Here is a 25,818-nt window from a genome sequence, read left to right as displayed (position 1 = left end):
GTATTTATATAGCGCTTTACTAGTCCCTAAGGACCCCAAAGCGCTTTACATATCCAGTCATCCACCCATTCACACACACATTCACACACTGGTGATGGCAAGCTACATTGTAGCCACAGCCACCCTGGGGCGCACTGACAGAGGCGAGGCTGCCGGACACTGGCGCCACCGGGCCCTCTGACCACCACCAGTAGGCAACGGGTGAAGTGTCTTGCCCAAGGACACAACGACCAACGACCAATTTATCAAGACATCACATATTTACAAAAGCGCTCTAACGCTTTATAAATGTTGAGAGTGCAAGCAACACATTGCGAGCAAGCGCAAATGCAAAAACTGTGTGTGTGTATGGTTAATAGCAAACACTGAAATACATTTTTTGCACGCAGCAATGAATTTTGTTGACTCAAATTTAGCTGTTCTTCACTCAAAATAAATTACTCCTCAAAATGCAACACTTGCACCTGCAATTTTTTTTTTACGTGCGCTCAAATTTATTTTACGTGTGCTCAGAATAGTAGAACAAAAATGACGCCGTAAGATTCTGTATTAAGAGACATGCCTCGGAAATCATTATTGTCAATTCTGCTGATTCTACTGAGATTTCTTTTTGTTTTTTAACCTGATAAGAGCGTTATTTCAAAGGATGTGAGATTAAGGGAATTGTTTTTTTTATAAACCTGCATTGTAGTAAGGCATGGGATAATCATATTTAACAATTTGAAGAAGAATCTCTAAGCAGTTCAAGAATGCCACCTCAGACGTTGGTCTACACAGCACAACAACAATGACAGATTCAGCCATTTTTCTTAGTCATTAAGCTTCTTTCTCTCACTTTCTGCGTCTTTTCGTCTTGTTTCATTTTCCTTGTCATTCTTTTGTCTACTCTAGACTCGCTGCCTCGTTCTCTGCATGCTTGTTAATCTTGCTACGCTGCGAAACTCTTTTTTCCCTCCACTTTAACTTCCCATTTCCCTTTGGTCTCTGAATTTTGCATTTTCTTTTGATTTCACCACCAGTAATAAGCCACATCTGCTGGAAGAGTTTACATGCTTGAGTGATGGTGTTTTCCCTCTTCCTTCTTCCTCTACTGTTCCTTCTCATTCTCTTTCTCACCATTCAGAGTCAAAAGGACAGAAAGTAAAAACGAGAGAAAAGAGAGAGGATTATAGTATACAGACCGTGACTGTGAAAAATAGATGTGTGCAGAGAAAGAAGTATAAAAAAATCCCATCTTTCTCTTCGTCTAGCCTTCTCTTTCTGGTTCGACAGAAATAGGAGGGATAAAAGCTGGATTCCTGGATCAGGGTTCACCTCAATATTGTCATCCCAGGAAGCTTAAAGGCCGAGCTCCTAAATCACGGATGGTGGCTTTTAGCCAAACCTGAGACATAGACACGTATGAACTCCTGCATAGAGGAGGAAAATAAAACATGTTTGGCATCACTCTGTAGAGGAAATAAAGCATGTTTATTGTAACATCAACGCACCACTTTTTTTCATATATTACCGCATTATGTGCATGTTTGTATATAAGACAGCAAGGGAATAGAGCCCCACCCCACTGCCCCACCACTGTTGGCGTAGTAATCATTCTTTCTGTCTCACTCTTTGTGATTGCCAGCCCATCCTTGCACTACAGCTAAATTGAATCAATTAAAATCTTTCTTTTAGATGGCTGCTGTTGCTTCCACCAGATTAGGCTTTGATCAAGAAACACACAAATAAATAAATAAGCAAGTGGAAGGGGAATAGAAAAGGAATGAACTTAATTAAACAGTCAGCAGGGGTGTGTGCTTGTCTGGATGTTAGTAGGAATGTGTGGATGCAGCTGCACTGTATAGGATTTTGGCACATGTGCGTGATTCAAATGAGTGCTTGTTCAGAAATACTTGCAGAAATACAAAAAAAACCCTAAAAATTGTGCATATGTGCAAATGAGCAAACTTGCAAGCAAGTGAGCGTGCATGCGAACATAGAGTGGCTCTATCATAAATTTCATAAAACAGATTTTCAGCTGACTATGTCAGCGGTTATACTTGACAGTAGATGAATCTGTGTGAGCCATTGTAAACATAATATGCATTATGGTTATTATGACCACAGTCACATGTGCTGCCATGCATAATTACAGCTCTTAACAGCCACATTAATTCAAATCACTGTGTTATGCAATAAAAATGAATATGATTTGTGATCCTGTTCTAATGAATTTTTTTTGTAAACTGGGTTCAGCATAAAGTCATAGATTTAACTCTTTAAATATCGAAGTGACAGGCCAAAGAACAATAAACACATTAGTTCCATGATGCTAGAATGGTTCAGTAAGTGTTATCTTGGATTGGGCAGATATCATGGAGGTCATATTTATTGTTGTAAAACTGGATTTATTACTCTCACATTATTAGAATTATGTTGTATAGCAGGAATTCTCATATAGAGTTCTTAATTAGTCCTCAACAGTAGAAAATCAGACAAACCTCAAACCTCAGAGCTGTGAATATAACACTAGATATCCCCAAGTCATTCCATACCAAAAACTGTTCAGGTATCAGAAGAAGTAAATGTCGTTGTTCTAGAGAGTTTTAGTGTGTAGTAGTGAGAGTGATGTAGAAATACTAATAAACTTGCTACAATCACTGCTGCTACTACAACTACTACAACTACTACAACTACTACCACTAATATGACTAATAATAATAATAATAATAATAATAATAAATAAATTACAATTTATTATTACTAATATTAATTTGCTTTTTTTCATGTCCCCATGTATAATCCTGGGTTTTACTTTAAAGACATTCAGCACATATAGTAATTATTTACAAACCAGTGATGCCATCCTTTCTTTTTTTGCACCAAGTGATTTTAACGATGATGATTTTTATTTCAGTAATTATTTACAACTTTTGGAAAACAGCAGGAACAAGCAAAAAAAATAAATGACAGCAAATAATTGAATTAATGCAAATAACAGATATGCAGGCTGAAGTGCAGGATGGTAAATATATTCTTTTAGCAATCCTCAAAGGCTTTCTGTGGGTGTACACATAATGCATCCAGTGTAAATTACCAGTGTAGTGTTGACTGAGACTGTGAAATAGGCATTTCATTTTCACTGATACAAATAAAAATATCCAAAAACACATGGAAGAAAATATGTGAGCATGTGAGGTTGAAAGGGACAGTTCTTGGGTGTGGTTGTTGGGTGTCAGTGCCCAGGATGCATGGAGGGCTTAATGGGGCTTTTAGTGTGGAAGTGTTGGGAGCTGGACATGAAATTGCTCTAAAAGACCTCAGCTCTCCTGTGGCTCTCCTCGTCTCTTCAGTACATTTGTACCTTACTAGTATTTGATGTTGAAGCCTCACTCGCCATGGATTTTGGCAAATAATCTAAGCGATAAGAGGTCGTCAGATTGCTTGAAATTCAAAGAAAAGTTGCTTCAAAGATTCCTTTCTTATCTTTTTTAGCATTGCATAGACTGGTCCGTACCTTACAAAAGGAAAGGAGATAACGCCATCCCACAATCCTTTGCAACAGTGACATTTAGGGCCATGCAGCATCAGGCTGTTCACATTATACTATTTATTCACATCAAACGTTTTTTTTATAGCAGTGACATCAATTGCATTTAAATTTAGGGGATATGAGTGGACAGGAGAATGAGCGTAAGCAAACATCTTAACATGACATTTATTTTGTTTCACTTTCTTTTTGTTTATTTGTTCACTTGTTGTTTTTTTTATTAACGGTGCTATAAACACAAACACAGAACATTATAGCTTCACCTCATCAAAGAACCAGCAACGTCCTGTAGCATGATGCATAGCTAAACATATGTTCAGTTGAAGGCTGTTAGCACCATAGTTTCACTGGATCAGTAAAAGAAATAAAAGTGATGTATATGGTGTCTTGTAGCTCGGATGGAGAAGGAGGTGATTTTGGTGAATGGCACTGACTTAGTGAATAAGTCAGTGCCATTCACCGACTATTAATTGAATAGTAAGTGATAGCTCCGACTAGCTAACAAACAGTAACAGATTCGTTTTTATGATTCACGAATGACTATTTGCACAGGCCTGAAAAAAGTACCTTAGAAAAGGTAATTGCTGCAGCATGAAAATATAATACAGAAACACTTGTGGAAAAACTGTAATAAACAGCATAATTATTTCCCAAACTATCCTTTGTAAAGATCTAGCCAACTCTGAAGAACTAATTGTAAGACAAGCCCAGTTGTCTGGTGTCAAAGATAAATATTACATTTCAGATACAGACATCTGGCCAAACACTTATTGACCTGACCTCAAACTTTTGAGATCGCCTATTGTTATTGTGGTTAAAAAGCATAATGATAATAAATGCATAAACAACAACAACAAAAATTAATATCCTTAATGTTGTTAGTTAAATTACTCCATGACCTTGTGTATTCAGTGTGTTTTTTTAACAAATCAATTCAACTTGAAATAAAAGATCATGGAGGCGTTGAAGCAGTCTATAGGCAGTTCGAATAAAGTCTTCTCTTGAAAGGCAGTCTGGATGTGGGCAGTGTGTTGTACTGACCTTTGAAAACACGAGTTATTATTATAGATTTATCCACAAAGACCTTGATTTGAAATTTGTATTATGTTATTAAACATATCACTGCTTCTTTGTGACACATTATCATTTTCCATGAAGTTTTCATTTGAATTACTCGTAACTCTATATCTCTCTATATTGCAGCAAATTATTAAAGAATGAGGCTTTTGGTTTTCTGTGTACAGTGGCAAAATATACCTTAATAGCTTAATCAAGGAGATTAAAAAAGAAAATAGATTTTAAAAAATGCAAAATCTTCAAAATACAAAAGTACAAAGAATGTTTTTGAATGATTTTTTTTTTCGTGATGTGAGATGATAAATTGTAAGATTAAACCTACTAATGTAAAGACATAAATAAACATAATTTCTCATTTCTAAAGTTTGTTGAAAAGGAACCAAACTCCATAAATGAAATGTGTAGATTAAGACAGAGAAAAGTCCTGATGCCATTAGGTGTCTTTTCTTTGTTAATGAAGCCATCTGCTTATGGTCAAATAAGAAAATTAAGGAGAAGATATTAAAATAATATCTACTATTTTTAATTTGTCCTCTCATCCAGGTTTCCTGAGTACCGGTGACCAAGCAGCAAAAGGGAATTATGGCTTGTTGGATCAGATCCAGGCTTTGCGCTGGACCAGTGAGAACATTGCAGCCTTTGGCGGCGATCCATTGCGAATCACTGTGTTTGGCTCCGGAGCTGGAGCTTCCTGTGTGAACCTGCTCACGCTGTCTCACTACTCAGAGGGAAACCGCTGGAGCAACTCAACAAAAGGTAAAGCCCAAGGACTCGAGTTACAGGGATCCATGTGGGGTCTTCATACGTTCTTAAGTCTCATTTCAGTAGCGAGTGACCATAAAAAAGGTTGTGATCTGCTTTTGCTGATGCTTGTTGTCATTTTGGATGCGTGTATGTTAACGTCGGAACGTGCTGAATGGAGGGTTTTTTTCTCTGCGTTTCACTGTACTTGCAATATTCAGCTTTGACATGAAAAAAAGCAATTGATAATATACTACTATATAGAAAACAAAAGATTTTGTGCTTCATAATTTTCTGAGAATGCCCGCTCTGAGCAATTAAAAGCAGTTGTTTTACAAACAGTTAAATAAAAAATAAAAAAATGAACAAAAACATCACATATATTCTAAACACAGGTTTCATATATGATTTTATTTAATGGGATGTTGCTCTTTATTCATACAGAGACCAATTTTTCAAAACGAAGAGACTTGGTAGTAATAATGTGTTACAACCATGTATATCTGCAGCAAAAAAAAAAAAAAGTGCCTCTAACCATAAACAAAATTAGGTGATAAGATATGTAAAGGATATTGACATTACTGGGGAACAAAATATATGGAAAGAAAGAACTTGAAGCACCTCTTTCCCTAAGGTCAGGTAAGCAATAAGAACGATAAGGACAGTGTTGACCAGTAGCCTGACATTGCTGTAGTTGGGATTTCTGTTTGAATCCTACACTATGTGGCAGGATAGTCATTTTGTCAGAGTATATGAAACCTGAGCTTTGAGATTTGTCTATTTCCCAGGCTAGCTGTCCACTGTAATTGTAACAAACATTTCTCAAGAAGAAGGAAATAGCGAATTTAGGAACATTCAAGTTATGTTACAGACCAATGCCTTCTGTGGATTTGTCATGCTTTATAAAGAAACAGAAATCTCATTTCAGTCACACCACTCACGTTTGACATGATAGATTGGATGATTCAGACAATCTCCATGAACTCTCATAGGTTTCTACCATTATCTATGATGGAGCTGTTTAGCTTAGCATCAATAGGGGATTCAAAATCAGCTTTGTTAACAACATTTATAAATATCTGAAGGACCCCAATATCTCACTCTGTCAACACCTTTTTATTACAGTCAGTTTGGTGATAATTATCTAAAAACTGTGATCATAAGTGTTTCACACATTTGGATGGAAATCAAAGAAAAGGGAAAGGGAAAACATGACATCCCCCATCACACTAAGCCATGAAGATTTTTCTTGCATTCAAGATGACTAACAATCACAGGATCATTAGTAAATGTTCAGATTTGTTTCTTGTCACTACTGAAAACTAACAAACCAAAGAATTTGCCAGTTTTTACATCATTAATGTTACCCTCAACCTGCAGGGCATTAATATGGGACTGACTCAACAAACCTGCATTGTACTATGTTCATGATGAAAATCAGGATGGCTGAGTTATTTTTTTCTTTTTTGCCAAAAGAAATATTGCTTTGTCTGTTCTAATAAGCAAAACTATTTTTCAGTGTATTCAGTTTGCCTCTAATATGACCTATGATCACTGAGGTTCCGTTCCATTTTCTCAATCAGCTGATTTATCATATGATATTTTTCTTTATATGATTTTCAAAATGACATTTTATGCATCTATACTTATTTTGACATATTTTGGGATAGTCTCTGAATTGCACCTAATTAATTGTTTTCTCCATCAATGCTGCCCCTGTGCTGTTTTTGTCTTAAGGCCTGTTCCAGAGGGCCATCGCTCAGAGCGGCACAGCTCTGTCTAGCTGGGCTGTCAGTTTTCAGCCTGCCAAATATGCTCGAATGCTGGCTCGGAAGGTAGGCTGCAACCTGGAGGACACTGTGGAGCTTGTGTTGTGCCTGCAGAGAAAACATTACAAGGAGCTTGTGGATCAAGACATCCAGCCGGCCCGTTATCACATTGCCTTCGGCCCTGTTATTGATGGCGATGTTATACCTGATGACCCTCAGATTTTAATGGAACAAGGTATTCAATTTATTTTCCACCAATGGATGCTTTGTAATTACAATTTGTAAGTTAACCAAACTCTACTGTCTCTTGCTAGGTGAGTTCCTCAACTATGATATAATGCTGGGAGTGAACCAGGGCGAGGGCCTTAAGTTTGTCGAGCTTATCGTGGACAATGAGAATGGCGTCCAAGCTAATGACTTCGACTACGCCGTGTCCAGCTTTGTGGATGACCTTTATGGCTACCCAGAAGGCAAAGACATCCTCCGAGAGACCATCAAGTTTATGTACACTGACTGGGCTGATAGGCATAATCCAGAGACACGCCGGAAGACACTCCTAGCACTTTTCACCGATCACCAGTGGGTAGCACCAGCAGTTGCCACAGCTGACCTGCACTCCAGTTTTGGATCTCCAACCTACTTCTATGCTTTCTACCACCACTGTCAGACGGAACAGGTGAGCTTCAAACTATCACATGCCTCATCAGCTCTGAAGGTACTTTCAAGTATTATGGTACCTGGAATCTAGGAATGAACACCCGGTCTTGATTTGAATTGTATCACTGAGCAGAAGCCATTTATCAACACATGTAAACAGAACGAATTCAAGAATAATGTACAATCAAATAAAATCACTTATTTCTTATTGCTAAAGGCAAAACAAAATGCTCCCAAATGAAACTAAAGTAATTGATTTGAACTGATAGTTTGATAGATAAGCCGACACATTGTTCACATATGTAACAACATGTGTATGATAACTGCTGCTTTACTTATGAGTCTTTCTCCATAAATAATCAGTGATGTGTAGTTGGCTAAGCAGTAGTGTCAAACCATGTTTTATATTTTAGATTCTTCCAAATAGCCACCCTTTACTTTGATTACTGCCTTTCACACTCTTGGCTTTCTCTTGATGAGCTTCATGAGGTAGTCACCTGAAATGTTTTTCCAATAGTTTTCCACAGGTTACAATAGATGCAGAGCACTTGTTGGCCCTTTTGCCTTCACTCTGAGGTCCATCTTGATTGGGTTTAGGTCAGGTGACTGTGGAGGCCAGTCCATCTGGCCAGGCCATTCTGGTTCAGCGTGCCTTCAATTTCGAATAAATCTCCAACAGGGTCACCAGCAAGCTTCCTCCAAGCCTCCTACAGTGGGAACCATGCATGTGGAGACCATGCGTTCACCTTTTTTGCGTCTCACAAAGACATTGTTAGTGGAACCAACGATCTCACATTTGGACTCATCAGACCAAAGCACAGATGTCCATTCCTGTTTCTTTGCCCAAACAAATCTCTGCTGCTTGTTGCTTTTCCTTAATAGCGGTTTCTTAGCAGCTATTTGACCATAAAGGCCTGATTCTCACAGTCTCCTCTGAACTGAACAGTTGACATATACATATGTATACATACATATTTGTTTGCTGGTTGCCTGGTTCTGCCAGAGGTTTCTTCCTGTTAAAAGGGAGTTTTTCCTTCCCACTGTCGCCAAAGCACTTGCTCATAGGGGGTCATATGATTGTTGGGTTTTTCTCTGTATCTTTGAAGCGCCTTGAGGTGACTTTTGGTGTGATTTGGCGGTATATAAATAAAATTGAATTGAATTGAATTTAAACTGGTTGGCTGGTTTTTTGATATTTTTTTTTTACTGGTATCTTAAATCCTTACTTCTTCCTGTATTACTTGATGCAACATTTAATGTTAATGTTCAAATATGTCTAGACAAACTAATGAAAATAAAGAGTGCTCATTAAATTGCCCACATTCCTTATTATATTAACTTCAACTTGGTACAGCTACCATGTATATGTACTCTGTATTCCAGTTTAAACTCATCTCAAAGCAATTTTCCTCTGTCAGCATCATCCTTTTATCTCTTGTCTTCTCTCTCTCTCTCTGTTCAATTCACTGAATAATGAGCCAAAAATGGCAGGTAAATTAATATTAACAACTTATCTCATTCCCCCTTTTTTCCTCAACAACTATTCTATTTCTCCAGCCTTTTTAGTCTTGCTGTGTCTATGCATATTGTCAGAATATCCACCGTGCAAAAATAAAGTCTTTTAATGTCCTGTATCTGTCACATAAATGTAATAATACTGACGTGATTTGATTCATCTGCTGCTCATTAGGTACCACCCTGGGCAGATGCAGCACATGGAGACGAGATCCCATATGTGTTTGGCCTGCCTATGATTGGACCAACAGAGCTGTTTCCCTGCAATTTCTCCAAGAACGACGTTATGCTCAGTGCTGTGGTTATGACCTACTGGACAAACTTTGCCAAGACAGGGTATGATGACTCATAAGGGCCAATGCAGTGTTATGAATCTCATGAATCTGAACAAAACCATCACAGCTTTTTCAGTTATGAAAATGTTAAGTGCCACATCTGAAATAACTTATAGCTCATACTTAATATTTGTACTTGATCTAACCAGCACCTCTGGAAAGTTAATAATTTCACTTCGCTGTAAATGATAAATAATTTGATGTGATTATTAGTTATATGGAAATGAAATAATTCTATTGTTTGACATGATTGGTTGTGATTTTGCCAAAATACATTCTATTCATTTCCAAAAAAGGGTACATGATTGTTTACCAAGTGAGCTGGTTTACATGAAATAATCAATTAGTTTATGAGCTTATGTAGTGTTAATTATATGTTAATATACATATAATCACCATTAGAACATTGTGATCATTTCACAGTGAAGTTATAATTTCACTGTAATTTTGTTTCTTCAGTATGACGAGGAGTAGTGAATCATACTATGGGTTTTATGGACTGCGTTGTATAATTGGTATTCTTTGAAAATACCCACTACATATCTTCAAATACATTATTAATTGATGATCCTAGCCTGGAGAGTGACATTCTGAAAGCGACAAAATTAAAATCCTTTTTTTCTCCCTCTGTCTCATGTTGCCCTCCACTATATAGTCATGGCGGTAATTGTTTTTCTGCAGCATAATAGGGGGACATTGGCTTTTCCTGTGCACTGCCCAGTAGCCCGGAGGGGAACAAAAAGAGCACTAATGATCTACATATATAACCCCAAATTGACGTAGAATGCTGGGTACCTGAGAGATTTATGCCACCAATTTGAATGGTTAAGAGTGTTCCTGATGAGGTTTGGCTGGCTCCATATGCTGCTCTCAGACAATGGGGCGCTCACTGGGTCTGAATGGGCCTCCATAGTTCACATGGCTGGATCTGTTCTCCTCAGATTAAGTGCGAGTGGCTCTATTTAGTGCAGGATCCAAACTCAGTGCGTTGTCCTCCTCTGTACTGAATATATGAGGGGTATTCACATGGGTTACTGACCTGCATTTACAGTTTATTTAAGCCTTGAGTTATTGAGTCAAACATTTAAAATTGATGGCACATGACATTTAAAAAAGTAGCTATTCTAAGTGTGGTTTATAGCAACCATTGAACCATGTACTTGTTGGAAATTATCAGCATGGTTGAACTGCATATTCAACTAAACATATTCTTTGGCAGGAAGCTTCTTTTCATGTTTGAATTATATATAAATGCATTCACTTCCAAGGAGATATCCATAATTTAAAAAATAAACAAAAAACTGTGACAGGGATTTTTTTTTATGTCTCAAAATTTAAATTAGGTATCTTAAGACCTTTCCATTCAGTCAGAATCTTTAGAAAGCCCTACATCTATGAGCAATAATTTCCCTTCTGACCTTTTCTGGATCTTATCAGGTGTGATATCTTAGAAAGCGCTGATTAAAATTTGATGAAACCTGGAGGCTGCATTTAACCACTGCCTTTCAGTATTTTCATAATTATACTGATTAACCTGAGGCAAATGCTACACTTATGTCAAAATTAAAATTTGAATAGCCAAACAGCTGTGTCTTAAGAGGTCCAGTTCACCTTTAGCCTGGTTTTAGATCTTCCTGCCCTCTAAGGTAAACAGCCAACAACATTTTTTTTTTCCACTGTAAGACTCTCAGCTCGTCTCTCCTCTGTGACCTCTTTAACGGAAACTCATTCCTATTCTTTCTTCAAAGGGACCCAAACCAGCCTGTACCCCAGGACACCAAGTTCATCCACACTAAGCCCAATCGTTTTGAAGAAGTGGCATGGACACGCTACAACCAGAAAGACCAGCTTTACCTCCACATTGGCCTGAAGCCCCGGGTCAAAGAGCATTACCGAGCCAATAAGGTATAGTTAGATGTAACTCTGTCATGCAGCAGATAAGCTTTTTACTGTTTTTAAGAGAACTCCAATAGAAACTTCAGTACACTGGCTCCCTGTAGATTTAGAATTGATTTTAAGATGTTACTGATCACTTTTAAACCATGTGATGGTTTGACTCCAAGCTAAATAGCAGATTTGTTGACCCCATATGAGCTGTCTTACTGCCTTAGAGCCTCAAGAGCTGCCATGCTGGTGATTCCAAAATCAAGATTTAAATCTCATGTTGACCATCATCTTTGGAATAATCTATCTGAGGAGAAACCGCTCACAAAATCTGTGGCTTTTTTCAAATCCCTTATAAAAACACATTTTTATAAACTTTTTTTGCTTTTTTTTTAATGTGATATTTTCTATGTCTTCACAGGTTATATTTTGATAGCATTTGCATGCGTGCATGTCAATCTATCTGTAAAGAAGATAGCTTGAAATAATTCTGATATGAATTTGTAGACTGTTAAAAATGCATTAAAACTTCAGACTTAAAAAAAGTTGACTTTCTCATATATTATGATATATTTGGTCTATTTTTCTGTTTATTATGTATTTAAATTAAACTCTAATTCATTCTGTTTCTATTAACATCTTACACATTTCTCTAACTTTTTAAAAAACGGATAAATCCAGTGTATGCAATCTGGATTTATAAAAATGTATTCCAATTAATTGTTTCTTGCATTATTTTAAATTTTTCGTCTCTATAAAGATGAAATTCCTGCGTGTTTCCTCTTTATGCATCACTTGTGCCCTAGTCTTGGGTTTGTTTTTCACAAGCAGGGACATTTTCTGAATGCTTAAAATTGAACTGCAATATTGTTTCATTTTCATCCTATTGTAATTCCATACTTTAAGATGCTCTTCTGAAGACAGTTTTCATACTTGCTTGATTTTACCACCTACGCATTTCTGTCCTTTTCTCAGGTCAACTTGTGGTTGGAGCTGGTTCCTCATCTACACAGTCTCAATGAGGTCACCCAGCTCATCCCAACCACCACCAAGGTTGGTTTTAAATAGTCGATGTGTGATATCATGGCAAAAAGTGTCTATGTGAGCCATTCCCTCCACAGAAGGCTTTTTGAAAAGTTTTAAATGTAACATTGAGATTGGTTGTTGACCTAGTTTGCCTAATTTTCCGCTCAAGGGGCTCTTGTGATCTCCTACTTAGGTGATTATATATATAGACATGATAGACGAGCACATATAAACACAGAGCAGCAGTTGAAGTATATTGAGGAATGAATTTAAAGGCAATGCCAAAAGTGTTCAGTAAATGCAGCTATCAGGTGTGACAGAGAAGAATTATACATAAACATCCAGTCTGACTTCAGTTTGATACAAATTATGAGTAGATACTTGATGTACAAGGGGCTGATTCTGAAGGTTTGAGGTTGTGAATGTGTGTAATATTTTTAATTTCATTTTTAAAAAACGTATTTATGTCACATTTTGATAAGTAACTTTATCAAGGTGCGATCGTGGCTCAAGAGTTGGCATTTCGTCTTATAATCGGAGGGTTGCCGGTTCAAGCCCCAGCTCGGACAGTCTCGATCGTTGTGTCCTTGGGCAAGACACTTCACCTACTGGTGATGGCCAGAGGGGCCGATGGCGTGATATGGCAGCCTTGCTTCTGTCAGTCTGCCCCAGTGCAGCTGTGGCTACAACTGTAGCTTGCTTCCACCAGTGTATGAATGTGAGAGTGAATGAATAGTGGAATTGTACAGTGCTTTGAGGGTCCCGATAAGCACTATATAAATGCAATCCACTATTATTATCAAGTCAGGCAGTGGCCATATGTTTAAAGTAATTTCAGGATGTACACAATCTCACTTTGCCACGAGTTAGAACAAAAATTTGTGTCACTATGCAACTTAAGCATTAAGCTGCAGCAAAGAGATTATCAACATTACATTAACACTTGGAGCTGAAGGAAACTGAAGTTGCTCCTTCCTGATATTGTCTTCCTTTTCCTCCTTTGCTCTCCATCCCTTTCCTGGTCTCCATTTTATTTACGTATGTTAGACCCATGAGTATTTGAATAAGGGCACTGTTTCTGTAATGTTGCCTCTCTACATTATGTTTTAAATCAAACAAACAGTTGAAGTAAACTTTGACTTTCAGCTTTAAATCGAGAGTAGCCAATCTCACTGGTGAAAAATAAAGAAATGTTGTCAGAAATTGCTAGTTTTAGGCCACTAAAACTGAAAATAATTGGCTTTGGTTTTTTTTGACATCCTACTCAGAAGTGATCTGATGTCTTTAAAGAGACAGTGCAATCATTCTTACAAGCACTATGTAATGATGAAGAAAAATATTTTGACTCCTGAATTTGAAAAAATAAGGCCCCAAATCGAAGTAGGTGCATATTTACTATTGATCTAATGAAATTGTATTTGACCTTCCTGCTAGAAGGAAATCTGCAAGGCTATGAAGTTGGGTTTTCTTAAAGGATTATAAAATGTCAAACAAGTAATATTTTCCTTTTCTTTCAAAATATGCTGTTAAAGTCATGTGACTCTTAGAAGCTAAATGAGTGAAATGTCAGTTTGGTGTGCACTGCAAAGTTTTGAATGATGTGAAATTCAAGCCACAGGAGACACAAATAAACAAACAAGAGTTGAGCTTTAATAGCAGATAAATAAATGTAGAATCCAAAAGTCCAGCTGGAATATAATGTAAATACAAGAAGTAATGAAAAAAACTTGGGGGACACATGTGAAACAAAGCAAGAACATGCACTAACCTCAGCAGGACTAGGTAGACAATGCAATAAAACCAAAGAGAAGGCAGGATTGCTTTCTATATTAAAGTATTTATTTATTGCAAATGAAATCATGCTTTTTTGCTCTAATAACATTGAAAGCCTATCATGGGGTATCCAATATGTAGTTTCAACTTTGTGGTACCACAAGCTAGACTATACAGTTGAACATGATCAGATGAATTAGTTATTAACCACTGGTTTTCTTGTCTTCAGATTCCTCCACCAGAGACTACTAATCGAATACCGAAGAAAGTTCTGGTGACCAAACGTCCTAACCCAACCCCATTCCCCACTGAGACACAGGACAGTCACAACCAACCACATCTTGTGGACCAGCGTGACTACTCCACTGAACTATCTGTAACCATTGCTGTGGGAGCATCCCTGCTTTTCCTTAATATCCTGGCTTTTGCTGCACTTTACTACAAAAAGGACAAGCGCCGGCACGATGTTCATAGACGCTGCAGCCCCCAGCGGAGTGCCGCAAATGACCTTGCCCATACTCAAGAGGAGGAAATCATGTCTCTACAGATGAAGCAGCACTCAGACCTGGACCGAGATTGCAGGGGGGTTGGCGACTCCCTGCACCCGCATGACGTGGTTCTGAGGACTGCCTGCCCACCGGACTATACTCTGGCCATGAGGCGCTCACCAGATGACATCCCGCTCATGACACCAAACACCATAACCATGATCCCCAGCACCATGGGAGGGCTCACCTCACTCCACTCTTTCAATACCTTCCCCAGCAGTGGCCAGAACAACACCCTGCCCCACCCGCACCCACACTCACACTCCACCACCCGAGTATAGCCCTGTGGATGCACCCATGCAGGCGGGACTCTGATGGCTGAGGCTAAAGCTAATGCCGCTGACGCAGCAGAGACTGAAGGCCAACTTTCTGACAAACACAAGTATGTCATGAGATGAAATGCCATCCTGGAGTTGCCAGAAACCCATGGAATTACACTGGGACTGTACGACACCCTGTTAATACCTGAGGAAATATAGTCAAGAGTTTCTGAGGGTTTGGACCAGGGAAAAAAGAATAATTATCTTTTTGTACAAAAATTTAAGACAAGAAAAAAATACATATAAAGAGCTGAAGATAAACAACCTCTAAAGCTAAAACAAAGAGGAGGATGTCTTTTTATTGTTATTATTTTTGTTCTGATATTGCAGCAAAACAAGGTACAGTAAAAATACTTTCTCTTTCTAGCAACAGATATGGCCTTCGGGATCTTTTGACAAATGACTGCTTGAGAGTATTATCTGGATACAGAAGAGAGCATCAGACACACCTTGGAGGTGAGAAGAAGGGAGCTCTTTGTAAAAGAAAGAAAGCGCGTTGTTTTCCTTCGGCATCACGCTAGAGATTACTCTGTGGGGCACAATGTAGATGCCATGCAAACCAATTTAGGCATGTCTTGACATCATAAATGGAGGCTATGTAAGATAAGGTAAAAAAGAAAAAAAACAATTGTTGAAAAGAGCAAAGGAAAGACTGAAAACTTCAAGAAAAAGAAATCCTGTATGCACAACAGAACCATTTTGAGGAGAAAAAAATCTTGCAAATACTTTTCATCCATTTATTTTTGAGGATTGGGAACAATTTTATTGTATAGAACCTATTTACATATCTAGATCTGTACACTAAGCACCGAGGCTGTTTAAGCTCTCCTCTTTTCAGAGGGGCATCCATACTGCAAACCTGCCAGTAGAACTGAACCAGTAGGAAGTGGGGATCCACCTACTGGCTTTCTGGCATTTCCAACTTCAACACAGAGAGCTGGGGGACAAAGGATAATTGGATATTTTAGCACGATGCGCATGACAATTTATCTGCTTGATGGCTGCTCTGCTGATTATGTCATTATTAAGAATCATTTTCACCCTCTCCCTTGCATTGGAGAAATTTCAGACATATTTCTTGATTGGATTACAAGAAAACACACACCCTTGCAGGACCATGGGAAATACAATTCCAGGTTATGGATGATGTGGGCTGGAGTCGGGGGTAGAAAGGGGAGGGGCTGGAAATATGGTTCAAATTTTCTTGCATAACATGATATAGCTTGAGTGGAGCTGGGCATATAAGGACTAGTTTTGTACTCCGTGTGTTGGTACTACTTTTTGATAGTGGTTAAATCACATTACACTGTATCAATCAAACTCATTGTACCTTCAGTTGAGATCAATGTTCTTTGGTATTCTACCTACTTGACCACTATACCGTATAGAAGTAATTACCTGCACTGTTTATTCCATTGCCCGGTTTTCTTTACTTTTAACTGGGAGGTGTGTTGACTGTGGTGGAGGGTGAAACTACTGGGGAAAAAAATGGTGGGAGAGTGAATTTCTGGACCGTGTAGATTTTTTATTCATCCAATCGGGCACTGTAGAGCTCTTTAAACATGAATGCCTACACATGACTAACACAAGTCAAAGGGCAAGATGATAGGAAAAGTTAGGGTCACGGTAGGCCAATTCCCATTATGCGCATTTCATCTAGTTTTGATCATTAGCCAAGGCTGGTTGTGTTAGGAGACACATTGCGTTGGAATTATTGAATTATGTGAAGGAAGTAAAAAGGCCTCTCATAGCAGCTCTGAAGCCCACAGTCACTCCTCTTTACCTCATTTTGAAGAGCTACTTCTTTTCTTTTTTTAGCCCCACTCGTTTTCTACCAGGGATTCTCTACTGTCTCATCTTTTATACTGAGCTGACAGCTGGGCTGTTTAGCAAAGCGGCTCGTCTCACATCCGCACTGTCTTCAGTTGACCATCTACTACAATGCTGTCTGCCTTTGCTAACATCTTCAGGTCAGTGAAGCCTCAGCAGCTAACGATGTTATCCATCGGTGTAGAAATGAGTCACAGTGCAGTCGAATCCAGTTGCTTAAAAGGTTGGAGTCACTGTGGGGGTAAAGTGGTGATCTTCAAAGCAGACAGAGACATGAATATCCTAGATGGCAACTCTATTGTGCACGGATATAGAAATGTGAATGCTGGCGCAGAGATGCTACTTGGTAAGCTGAAACGCTTTTCTCCCTGTTTTCCCTTCGCTAAAATGTAGATGTGTAGAGGCCTCTGTTGTGAGAATTCATCCTGCCCCTTTTGGCTTCCTTACAGGCACTGTGCAGTCATTCAAAATAATGAGTGCAGACTACTGTTACCCCATGTAACATTGTGGCAGACAAGCTGGATGAGGGGATAAAATCTTGTCTCTCACAGGAAATGTTGCTTTTTGGAATACGATTTAAATTGAATAAACTAATTTTATCTGTTGGCTCCAGATTGTTTCTCTGGATGAAATGAACAGCCAGTGCTTGATCTGGGATTGAAACAAAAGAAAGATTCCAAGGTTATTATCACACATCATCCTCGTGGGAATTTCAGAATCTGGGGAAAATCTGCTCTGTAGTTTTGTTGGCACTGTATCGACAAATCAAAAGCTTTCATACTTTAATACCGATAATATGTATAAACAATCTCATACACAACCATGTGATAAGAAATTACACCTGGGCTTTCCAAGTATTTTGTTTCCCCACACAAAATGTTTTATATAGGAAAACCCTCTACTTGAACTCAAGATTTATTAGACCCATATAAAAAGCAACATGACCTTGTTTTTGTAACCCAATTGCTCAAATGCACTTCACTAGATGTGGAAAGGACTCTTGAAAGAAAATTAAATGATGACGTTGGCTGTGCAGGGATTTAGGAACATTTGTGCCTGAATATGCGCATCAGCAACAAAGTAATTCCTATTATGTAGGTTACTAATTTAAAATGTGCAAAGAGTCACATGGGGTAGGTCAGATTGCACAACGTGAGTCCAAGCAAGACAAACAAAATCTGTTTTTCTTTGTTTATATTGGTTTATTGCTGTTTTCTCGCATTTGAATACCAAAACAATGTGTTTCATGATGTAAATCCAGTGGAGCACTACACTTGTTCACTTTTTTCGCTACAAACATGGCAAAAACAAAATAAGATTTTTATCTGTTAATTTTTTTGTTTGTGTTGTGTTTTGATTTTTTTTTTTTTTTTGTTACAGTGAACATTTGATACTTTTATATGACACTTAAACCATTGAATTTACAATCCCCGTTGACTAGAAATGACCCTCTGCATGCCTACTGCATCTATGTAAGTATACAGTGCACCCAAACATGCAGTTGCAACAAAGAAATGTCACTTTCTATGATCAATCTTCCGCACATGCTGTGGAAGATCATATCCTATGATTAATTGGGATCCAGTGTTCAATCTTTAAAATCTCTTAGCTAACTCACAACAAGTATCCAGTGGTCAACCCGTTCCAAAACAGCCATCTCAAAAGACAAAAAGCACTATGTAGTTTTGTCTTTTGTCTGGTGGAACCACAGCTTACATGACTTTCCATCACATTTTAGGATTGCATTTTACATAAATCCACGTAATATGACAAATCATTCTGCATTTTAGTCATATTGCTTTACAAAGCATCCCAAAAAAACATTTCCCTTTTAAAGTTTGCAAAACTGCAGCATTAGCAGTAGGATGAAAGGCACTGAGAACGAGCAATTACAACTCTACATGAAAATATCACAGAGGTTGAGATCGTATATAGCTAGCACTTGCCAAATTCAAACGTTGCTCTCCAGAGAAATGACAAAGGGGCAAAGGCAGGGCCACCCACTGAATTAAACATATAATTGCACTGATGGGTAAATAGTCAAGCAATTGCAAGGCCATGCTAAGTGGGTGACAGCCAGGGATGAATCCTAATTAATAACTTGCCATGCATCCAATTGTCTGATTGATGATAGTTGAAAAATGTAAATCAACTGTAGCGTGAAAAAAAATGAGAGAAATGTTGGTCAGCACCTGACATATTTGGAATTATAAATGGAAATTGCTAGAAACTGCACTGAACTTAATTTATAGTGGCAGTTGCTAACAAGATTTAGCCTCTGCAGTGACTATATGCAAATATAGTCCAAATTTTCTCATAAGGAAAAAGCAGTTGTGCTAGATTGCTTGAGGATGTAAAACTAGACAGGAAGACAGCAAAACTTTTTGCAGGAAAATGCAAAACGCAATGACTCAATCAGGAAATATATAAGTAAGCAAATGCATTAAATGCATTTAACAGTTTTGACAGTTGTGTGTGGAAAAACATGGTTATCAAAGCAAATTGAAAGCAAATTGGCATAATTTGTGAGAAAATTGCAGCACCGAATGACCTTTCCCTGAAGACAACTGCAGGCATTATGAATTAGAAATCTTTAAAAGATTAAATCTTGAAAGCGATGCACAAATTGAAAGTCTGATTTAAGCACCAGCTAGCTGCTGTTTCCCTTGCAATCAGGAAGATGTGAAAAAGATTTAAAATACACAGTAGCAGAAGAAGAGAATGCTGTGCTGAGCACCTCTCCGACCACAGAGCAAAGTTAAGACAAAATGGTATTTGACTGATGGCATAAAACCCTATCAAAATCATATCACACTACTCCACTTAACATACCCAAAATGTGTATTCTAGATTTGTTCATGTATTGTCTTAACAACACCAAAATTGAAGGATTCAGTAAATTTCACTAAGGCAACCTTACTGGAAGACTGATGCATTTCAAAGCAAACTAACTTGTTTTGCCTGGTGACATTTTCTCTATTAAGATTCGCAGTCTTTGGGTAAGAAATGGTCCACATCTAAAGCCGTGTCACCTTTTAAGCTGTGTGTTGAATATGCTCTGTGAAAATGTCAATATTCCTTTCTTAGTGTTTCCATTAAAAAAAAAATTTTATGGTATAAGGAATATCTCAAATGCATTTCCTACCTCATAGATCATTTGCAAATAATAACTTTTGTGAATGTTGCATTTTCCATCCTGCTGTTATTCTCTTGTATCAATAGTAAAGTTTTATCAGGCGTTACCCTGTCCAGCTGTCAGTAAGCATTGCCAACCCCTGCAGCCGCCACAAATGTAGGTCATGTCTCCCTGCTCTTGACACGAATGTAAACGGTTGTGTACATATGATGGTAGGTACTAGCAGTGCTGCGACTTTATCATTTAAAAGATGCTTAACAGCACCTCTAGTGGTCATAGGTTCCACAGGGTACCTCAGAGTTGTGTTCTTCATGTTGGAAAAATCTCAGCTCACAACTAAAGTACAACTACATGTGTTTTTAAGAAAGGGCTAGCTTTTAATAGACTAGGGCTAAGAAACGTATATAATTATGAAACGTATGACTGAAACAAGGTGATAAATTTTCCCAATCAACAGAACAGCTACAGAAACCAAGTTGCCCTTCTCTTTTCATCTAATTTGTTGAAGTTTTGATTCACTGCTAAGAAGGAAAAAAGGAAAAAGAAAAAAAATCCTTCCTTTCTGATTTTAGGAAACTGGAGTAATTGACACTCATTTTTTAAACGTTACATATCCAATCCCAGAGTGCCACTGAGACTTTGCTACACATAAATGACACTCTTTCCAATGAGAAGCATTTTGATTACGTTAAAGAGTGGGAAATGTCATAAACATATATTCTCTTAACACATCTTTTTAAAGTTAGGGCAAGTCACACGCCTGCCCTATGATAGAGGAAACATTAAGCCTTAAAACTGAGGACTAATAACAATAAAACTTTATTGGATAGTGAAATGAGCAAATTAAATACGAAGGAAGTTCAAATTTAATTGCAGTTATTATACTGTTTATACACTGTGGTAGTTTTACGTGGAACATTACAGAGTTATGAGGAAAAGGGTATACCTTTTGTTTGAGTGCTGTGTACCATAACATCATAAACATACACCTTTTGCCCATCTTTTCTAATTCAACCTGGTTCATAACTGAATTTCTCTTTTTTTTAAGGAGATTATTAAAAGTCTGTTATTTTCTAAAGCCGTCGCGGGCAGGTTGAGCACACTGATTACGTGCAGCATGCGTGGGCAGGAGGGTCTTTACATGTGTGTTTGCTAAAATACACACATCTTCAAAACAACAACAGCTAAAACACACACCACACACAGTTGTAAAATCTTAAACATGACCTGCAAAAATCCGTCACCCCCTTTTGAATGCATATGCTGGTATTGTTCATTTCCAGTTACCAGTATGCTCCTTTGTCAGCCTTGTAAACATTATTTCCATTAGTGTTTAATTCTATATTGTGCCTATTTTGTGTTTCTGTGTTGAATATTTAAATATTCTGTTTATTTTGTGTCATATGATGTCTTGCTTGTCCTGAATAAGACTTGAATTTGGATTTATTGGCTTTGTGCTTGTAGCAGCACTCATTTGTAAGAGTGTTGACATTCAAATGGCAGATGTGAGATATTAGTCTGAGAATGCCCCATAGTTGAGAATGACTCCCATCTGGTGTCACCCTCCTTTAAAAAATTGTGTCCAATTAGCCCAGTCTCATGGCAGCTTGTGAAATAGTCCCAAAAATGTGATCTGTGCGCTTCTGTACAGGATGACTTTTGCTTTAATCGTGACAGAGAAGCAACACTCCCATCAGATGCGACTTATCTACCAGAAAATTACTTTTAGTAAAACGATAGCGTATAAGAAGAATAAAACAAAAGAATGGTAAAAATGTCTCTTTGATTAAGTTCTTGTAGTTATGCCACTATCCTCCTACTTTCTTGAGTGGACTTTAGTACATTAAAGTGGAAGCTGTCTTGATCTTTACATACGTAACATATAGGTATTATTTACATCTATTTTTCAAGCTACCGTGAGACGGTGTTAGTCTGCCATTTGCAAAAGGGGAAGTTTCACCCAATCCAGGTAGCATTTCTTCGGTCATTTCTTTTGACTCCCAGCACCACTAGATTTTATTAAGCCAGTCAAGAAGGGTGAGTATACATCCAAACAGTTTGGGACTGCAAACACTTGTGAAACCCTGTTCTAGGGGGAAGCTTCATTTTTTTTTTGTTCTTGTGTAAAGCTACGCAGATCGTGGTCGACAGTGAGCCTGTGCTGTAGTGCAAGGGCAGAGAGGAACGAGCACTGCGAATGAATGTAACGCAACGTGCCATTTTCTGACCTCAAAGCGCAGCAGAAACAACAATTAAACCTCAGATTCATCCTGAGAGGTTTGTGCAAGCAGTCTGAAAGCTAAAGGTGGATTTGTTCTTTGAAAGTCATGTGAACCGGAGGAACTATGTGAGCAGGTCTGGCATTTGTATTGTAGATTATTTGTCACTTGTCTTTCTTTCTGGTTAAATAGTAATTACTCTTCTGGAGCACAATAAATGATTTTAATATGCTGATATGTTTTTTTTTTCCTCTGGAGTCTTCATTTATTATTTTCTGTGGCTGTTGCTGAGTTTACTAATTTAATTGGTGAAGCACACATCACTTCATACTCGCGAGTAATTACTCTGGCAATTTATTTGTGGCGTGATTAAATTTGTTTTCTGTGACTGAAGGCTGAACAAGCTTTGTCCTAGGTAGAATGCATTAAAATAAAAACAGTGCCTGTAAAACCTCACCATGTTCTTACAGGAAGTACACACGGTGATAGAGGGTGAACATCTGTCACTTTTGTTGAAATGGGCAAAAAATGTGACAACAAAATTAAAGAGTTTCTTCTACCGCACTTTTTTTTTTCATGAATTCTATGCGTTTATGCTCTTTGTGAACTCTGTGTGTGGGTTATTATGCATTATGGTACTCCATCCATCAGACAATAGGTTGGGTGTGTTTGTAGAACTGCAAAAGGTGAAGACGTGCAATATGGAATATGTATCTTGGCTGTTACCTTTAAATTACTACACATTATTGATGATTTTCATCTAAGTTTTAAAGTTTGCACAGAAGCACTTAAAGCTGAATAAACAAGTGTGGCTCAAAAGTGACAAAATGAAAAAATACACTATTACAGAAATCCTTTAAACTCTGCAAAACTCATCAGAATTTCTCACTAAAAGCAGCCTGGCTCATTTTGAAACATGTAACATTGACGCAGTTTCAGAGGTGCCCCCTCTGATCAGGTTTGCATTTTGATTGGCAACACAATAAGAAATCATCTGACTTTATTTTTAAATTTTACTTTATTTTGAAATATAAGAGAATTCGATACTGAGTAAAATCTCTTTCTTTCTTTAGAATGATTTTTGTCATAGATCTTGGAAAACAATAAAATGTGTCAGACAGAGAGAAACTTTCTAGCAGTAACCCATGTGTAAATGCTCATTATAGAAATATGAGATCAACAATAACTGGATAAATGAATAGGATAAAAAACAGGACGAAATAGAATATTAAACTAATTCGTCTTTATTGCTGTTCTCTTATTTTGTTAAAACACATTTCGTCCTGTAACACAAATTGAGATTTTGAATCATTCATTAGTGGTTAATGTTTTATTGTTTTCCAATATGTGATGAATTTAGTTATGCGTTTTAGTTCTCTGAATGCATGCTAAGAGCAGAACAACAGTATTTGTAGGGCTCAGCCTGAGAACTTCAGGGACCCGTTTGCGCCTCAGGGCTTGATGTGATGCATTATCAGTTTCCTCTGATCTTAAATATCACACAAATACAAGCACTCTCTCTCTCACACACGCAGACCAAGAAAAAAAAAAAAGCAAACTGGCATTTTGTTTAGTGCTAATTGGAAATCAATCGAAATTCATCCTCCTTGGAAAAGGGTGACATTTTCTCACTCTTTGCCAATGATTAGAAACAAATTATGCCAGACACTGACTGACATTTGGAGAGCAGGCGGCTGTTTGGAGTGGAGTGTAAAGGATCAACAGAGCATGTATTTATGCTCTCAGGCACTGATCCTGTCATGTGTCTTGTGTGTTGTGTGTGTGCGTGTATGTGTGCATCTATTTGTCTGACCAAGGGCACACACGACTGTGGGCTGCTCAGCCAGAGGGCCCTGTAGGAATAGCTTGATAAGGGAGGCTTATTTACCATAATAATGCATCTCATCTCTGCACATCAAACACTCCTGCCTGGTCTGATAACCCGCTCTTTAATTTAGCACAACTGTTTGATCTAGCTGTGCTGCCGTTGTCCCAGGGCCATTGTCGCGAGCAGCACAACAGTTGGGTAATTGCTGTGTACTTTTTTTGTTTCACAAATAGAACAGTTACATAATGTTGCACCTATGGAGTAGAGCTCCACTAAATTGTGTGATGCTCTAGACGATATGCGAAGGGGAAAAAAAGGTATCGTATTGATATCTTATTCTGTCCGTGCTATTGCCTGTTATTAAGAGGTCAAAGGACTCATGACAGACTTTCTCATTAGACAGAGCTGGTGGTTTGTGATGCAGGGACCGGAGAATCGATACGTCTGGATCATTACTTTAATACTCACAAGCCACTCAGTTGGTGTTGATTTCACCAATAATTATATAAAGTGCATGTTTGGCTGATTCACTTTTTATTTCTAGTATTTGTTTTTAGTGGTTGAGCCAAAGCAAAGCAGCCATGTCACATGACTTGTCTGTGCCACATGACTGAGAACCCAGAGGACAGCTATGCTCAGTCACACAGATTAAATTTGTGACAAATAGTGAATGACGGCAAAATAAATAAATAAACAAAGAAATCATTAGTAACATAGGCCTATTATTACTATTATTATTATAATATATAATAATCAGAATAATAATAATATGTGATGTCACAGTTTCAGTATGCAGTCAAGATGTATTTAGTTTCAGGTAATAAATGGATGGTTTTCATTCCATTTTCTCCTCTTTTTTGTGTGTTTGGTTCCAGCATCATGAAAGGGTTCTTTTAAAACTAAGATATAAGTATCAGATAGTCATATACTACCTCCTTTTTACTTGCTTTCAGGACCGCAATACACAACTTATCTGGATGGGTAATAGTCAGATGGAAGGTTGCTTGAATGAAGCTGCTTTCAGGCCACAAAAGATCCAAAAGACATTCTCCCGATCTAAAAAGACATAAAGCTTGCTGAAATACATTACGGCAAACTAATTTTTCCTTTATATTTCAGATGGGAAGATTAAAACTGTGAAATTATTAACTGAAATTCTCAAGTCACTTATTAGATATCCAAAATTTGCTCTGCTTTGAGGCAGATGAGTCACACTTTCCCCCTTAACAAGCAGCTTTAATCACTCTTTTGTTCTGTTCCTGACAAAACACACAGCAAAAGCTTTGTTCATGTCTGTGTTCGTTTTAATTGGGATTTGCTGGGTTTCTGCATCGTTTGAGTTGGTCCACTGGATGCTACCTTCAGGTAAGGCAATTATAATCAATGCACTGTCTTTCTCTTGTTCTAGGCCCAGCTTCTTCTCAAAGAGCTCATTTTGGAAAAAAATAAAAATAAAATAGAAATAACAAAACATACATGCACACACACAACGGACTCGATCTGTGTTATGTTTACAAGTTTAATGATCAAACACTTTTATATTACTAACATCTGTTCGTCAGGTTTGAGTCCTTACTCAGCCAGTATTCTATTTCAAGTGTACACGAGTGAAAGTCAAAAATGTGACTGCT

At 37.8% G+C, this 25,818-nt stretch overlaps 1 protein-coding gene across 2 annotated transcripts in view; it reads left to right on the top strand.

Moving 5' to 3' along the window:
- The window catches only part of nlgn1 (neuroligin 1), a 276,978-nt gene extending 261,153 nt beyond the window's left edge, over window positions 1-15,825 (top strand). For both annotated transcript variants that reach the window (XM_026158032.1, XM_026158031.1), the window contains 7 exons: window positions 5,150-5,362; window positions 7,085-7,351; window positions 7,431-7,792; window positions 9,464-9,624; window positions 11,372-11,528; window positions 12,483-12,560; window positions 14,536-15,825. In XM_026158032.1, coding sequence (XP_026013817.1) covers window positions 5,150-5,362; window positions 7,085-7,351; window positions 7,431-7,792; window positions 9,464-9,624; window positions 11,372-11,528; window positions 12,483-12,560; window positions 14,536-15,135 — 1,838 coding nt within the window. In that variant the 3' untranslated portion in view covers window positions 15,136-15,825. The remainder of the gene's footprint in view (window positions 1-5,149; window positions 5,363-7,084; window positions 7,352-7,430; window positions 7,793-9,463; window positions 9,625-11,371; window positions 11,529-12,482; window positions 12,561-14,535) is intronic.
- Window positions 15,826-25,818: the final 9,993 nt, after the last annotated feature.

The sequence above is a fragment of the Astatotilapia calliptera genome, chromosome 23, assembly GCF_900246225.1.
Source record: "Astatotilapia calliptera chromosome 23, fAstCal1.2, whole genome shotgun sequence".
Classification (NCBI taxonomy): domain Eukaryota; kingdom Metazoa; phylum Chordata; class Actinopteri; order Cichliformes; family Cichlidae; genus Astatotilapia; species Astatotilapia calliptera.
The sequence above is the reverse complement of the archived record's forward strand: the minus strand, read 5'-3'. Positions and strand labels throughout refer to the sequence as shown.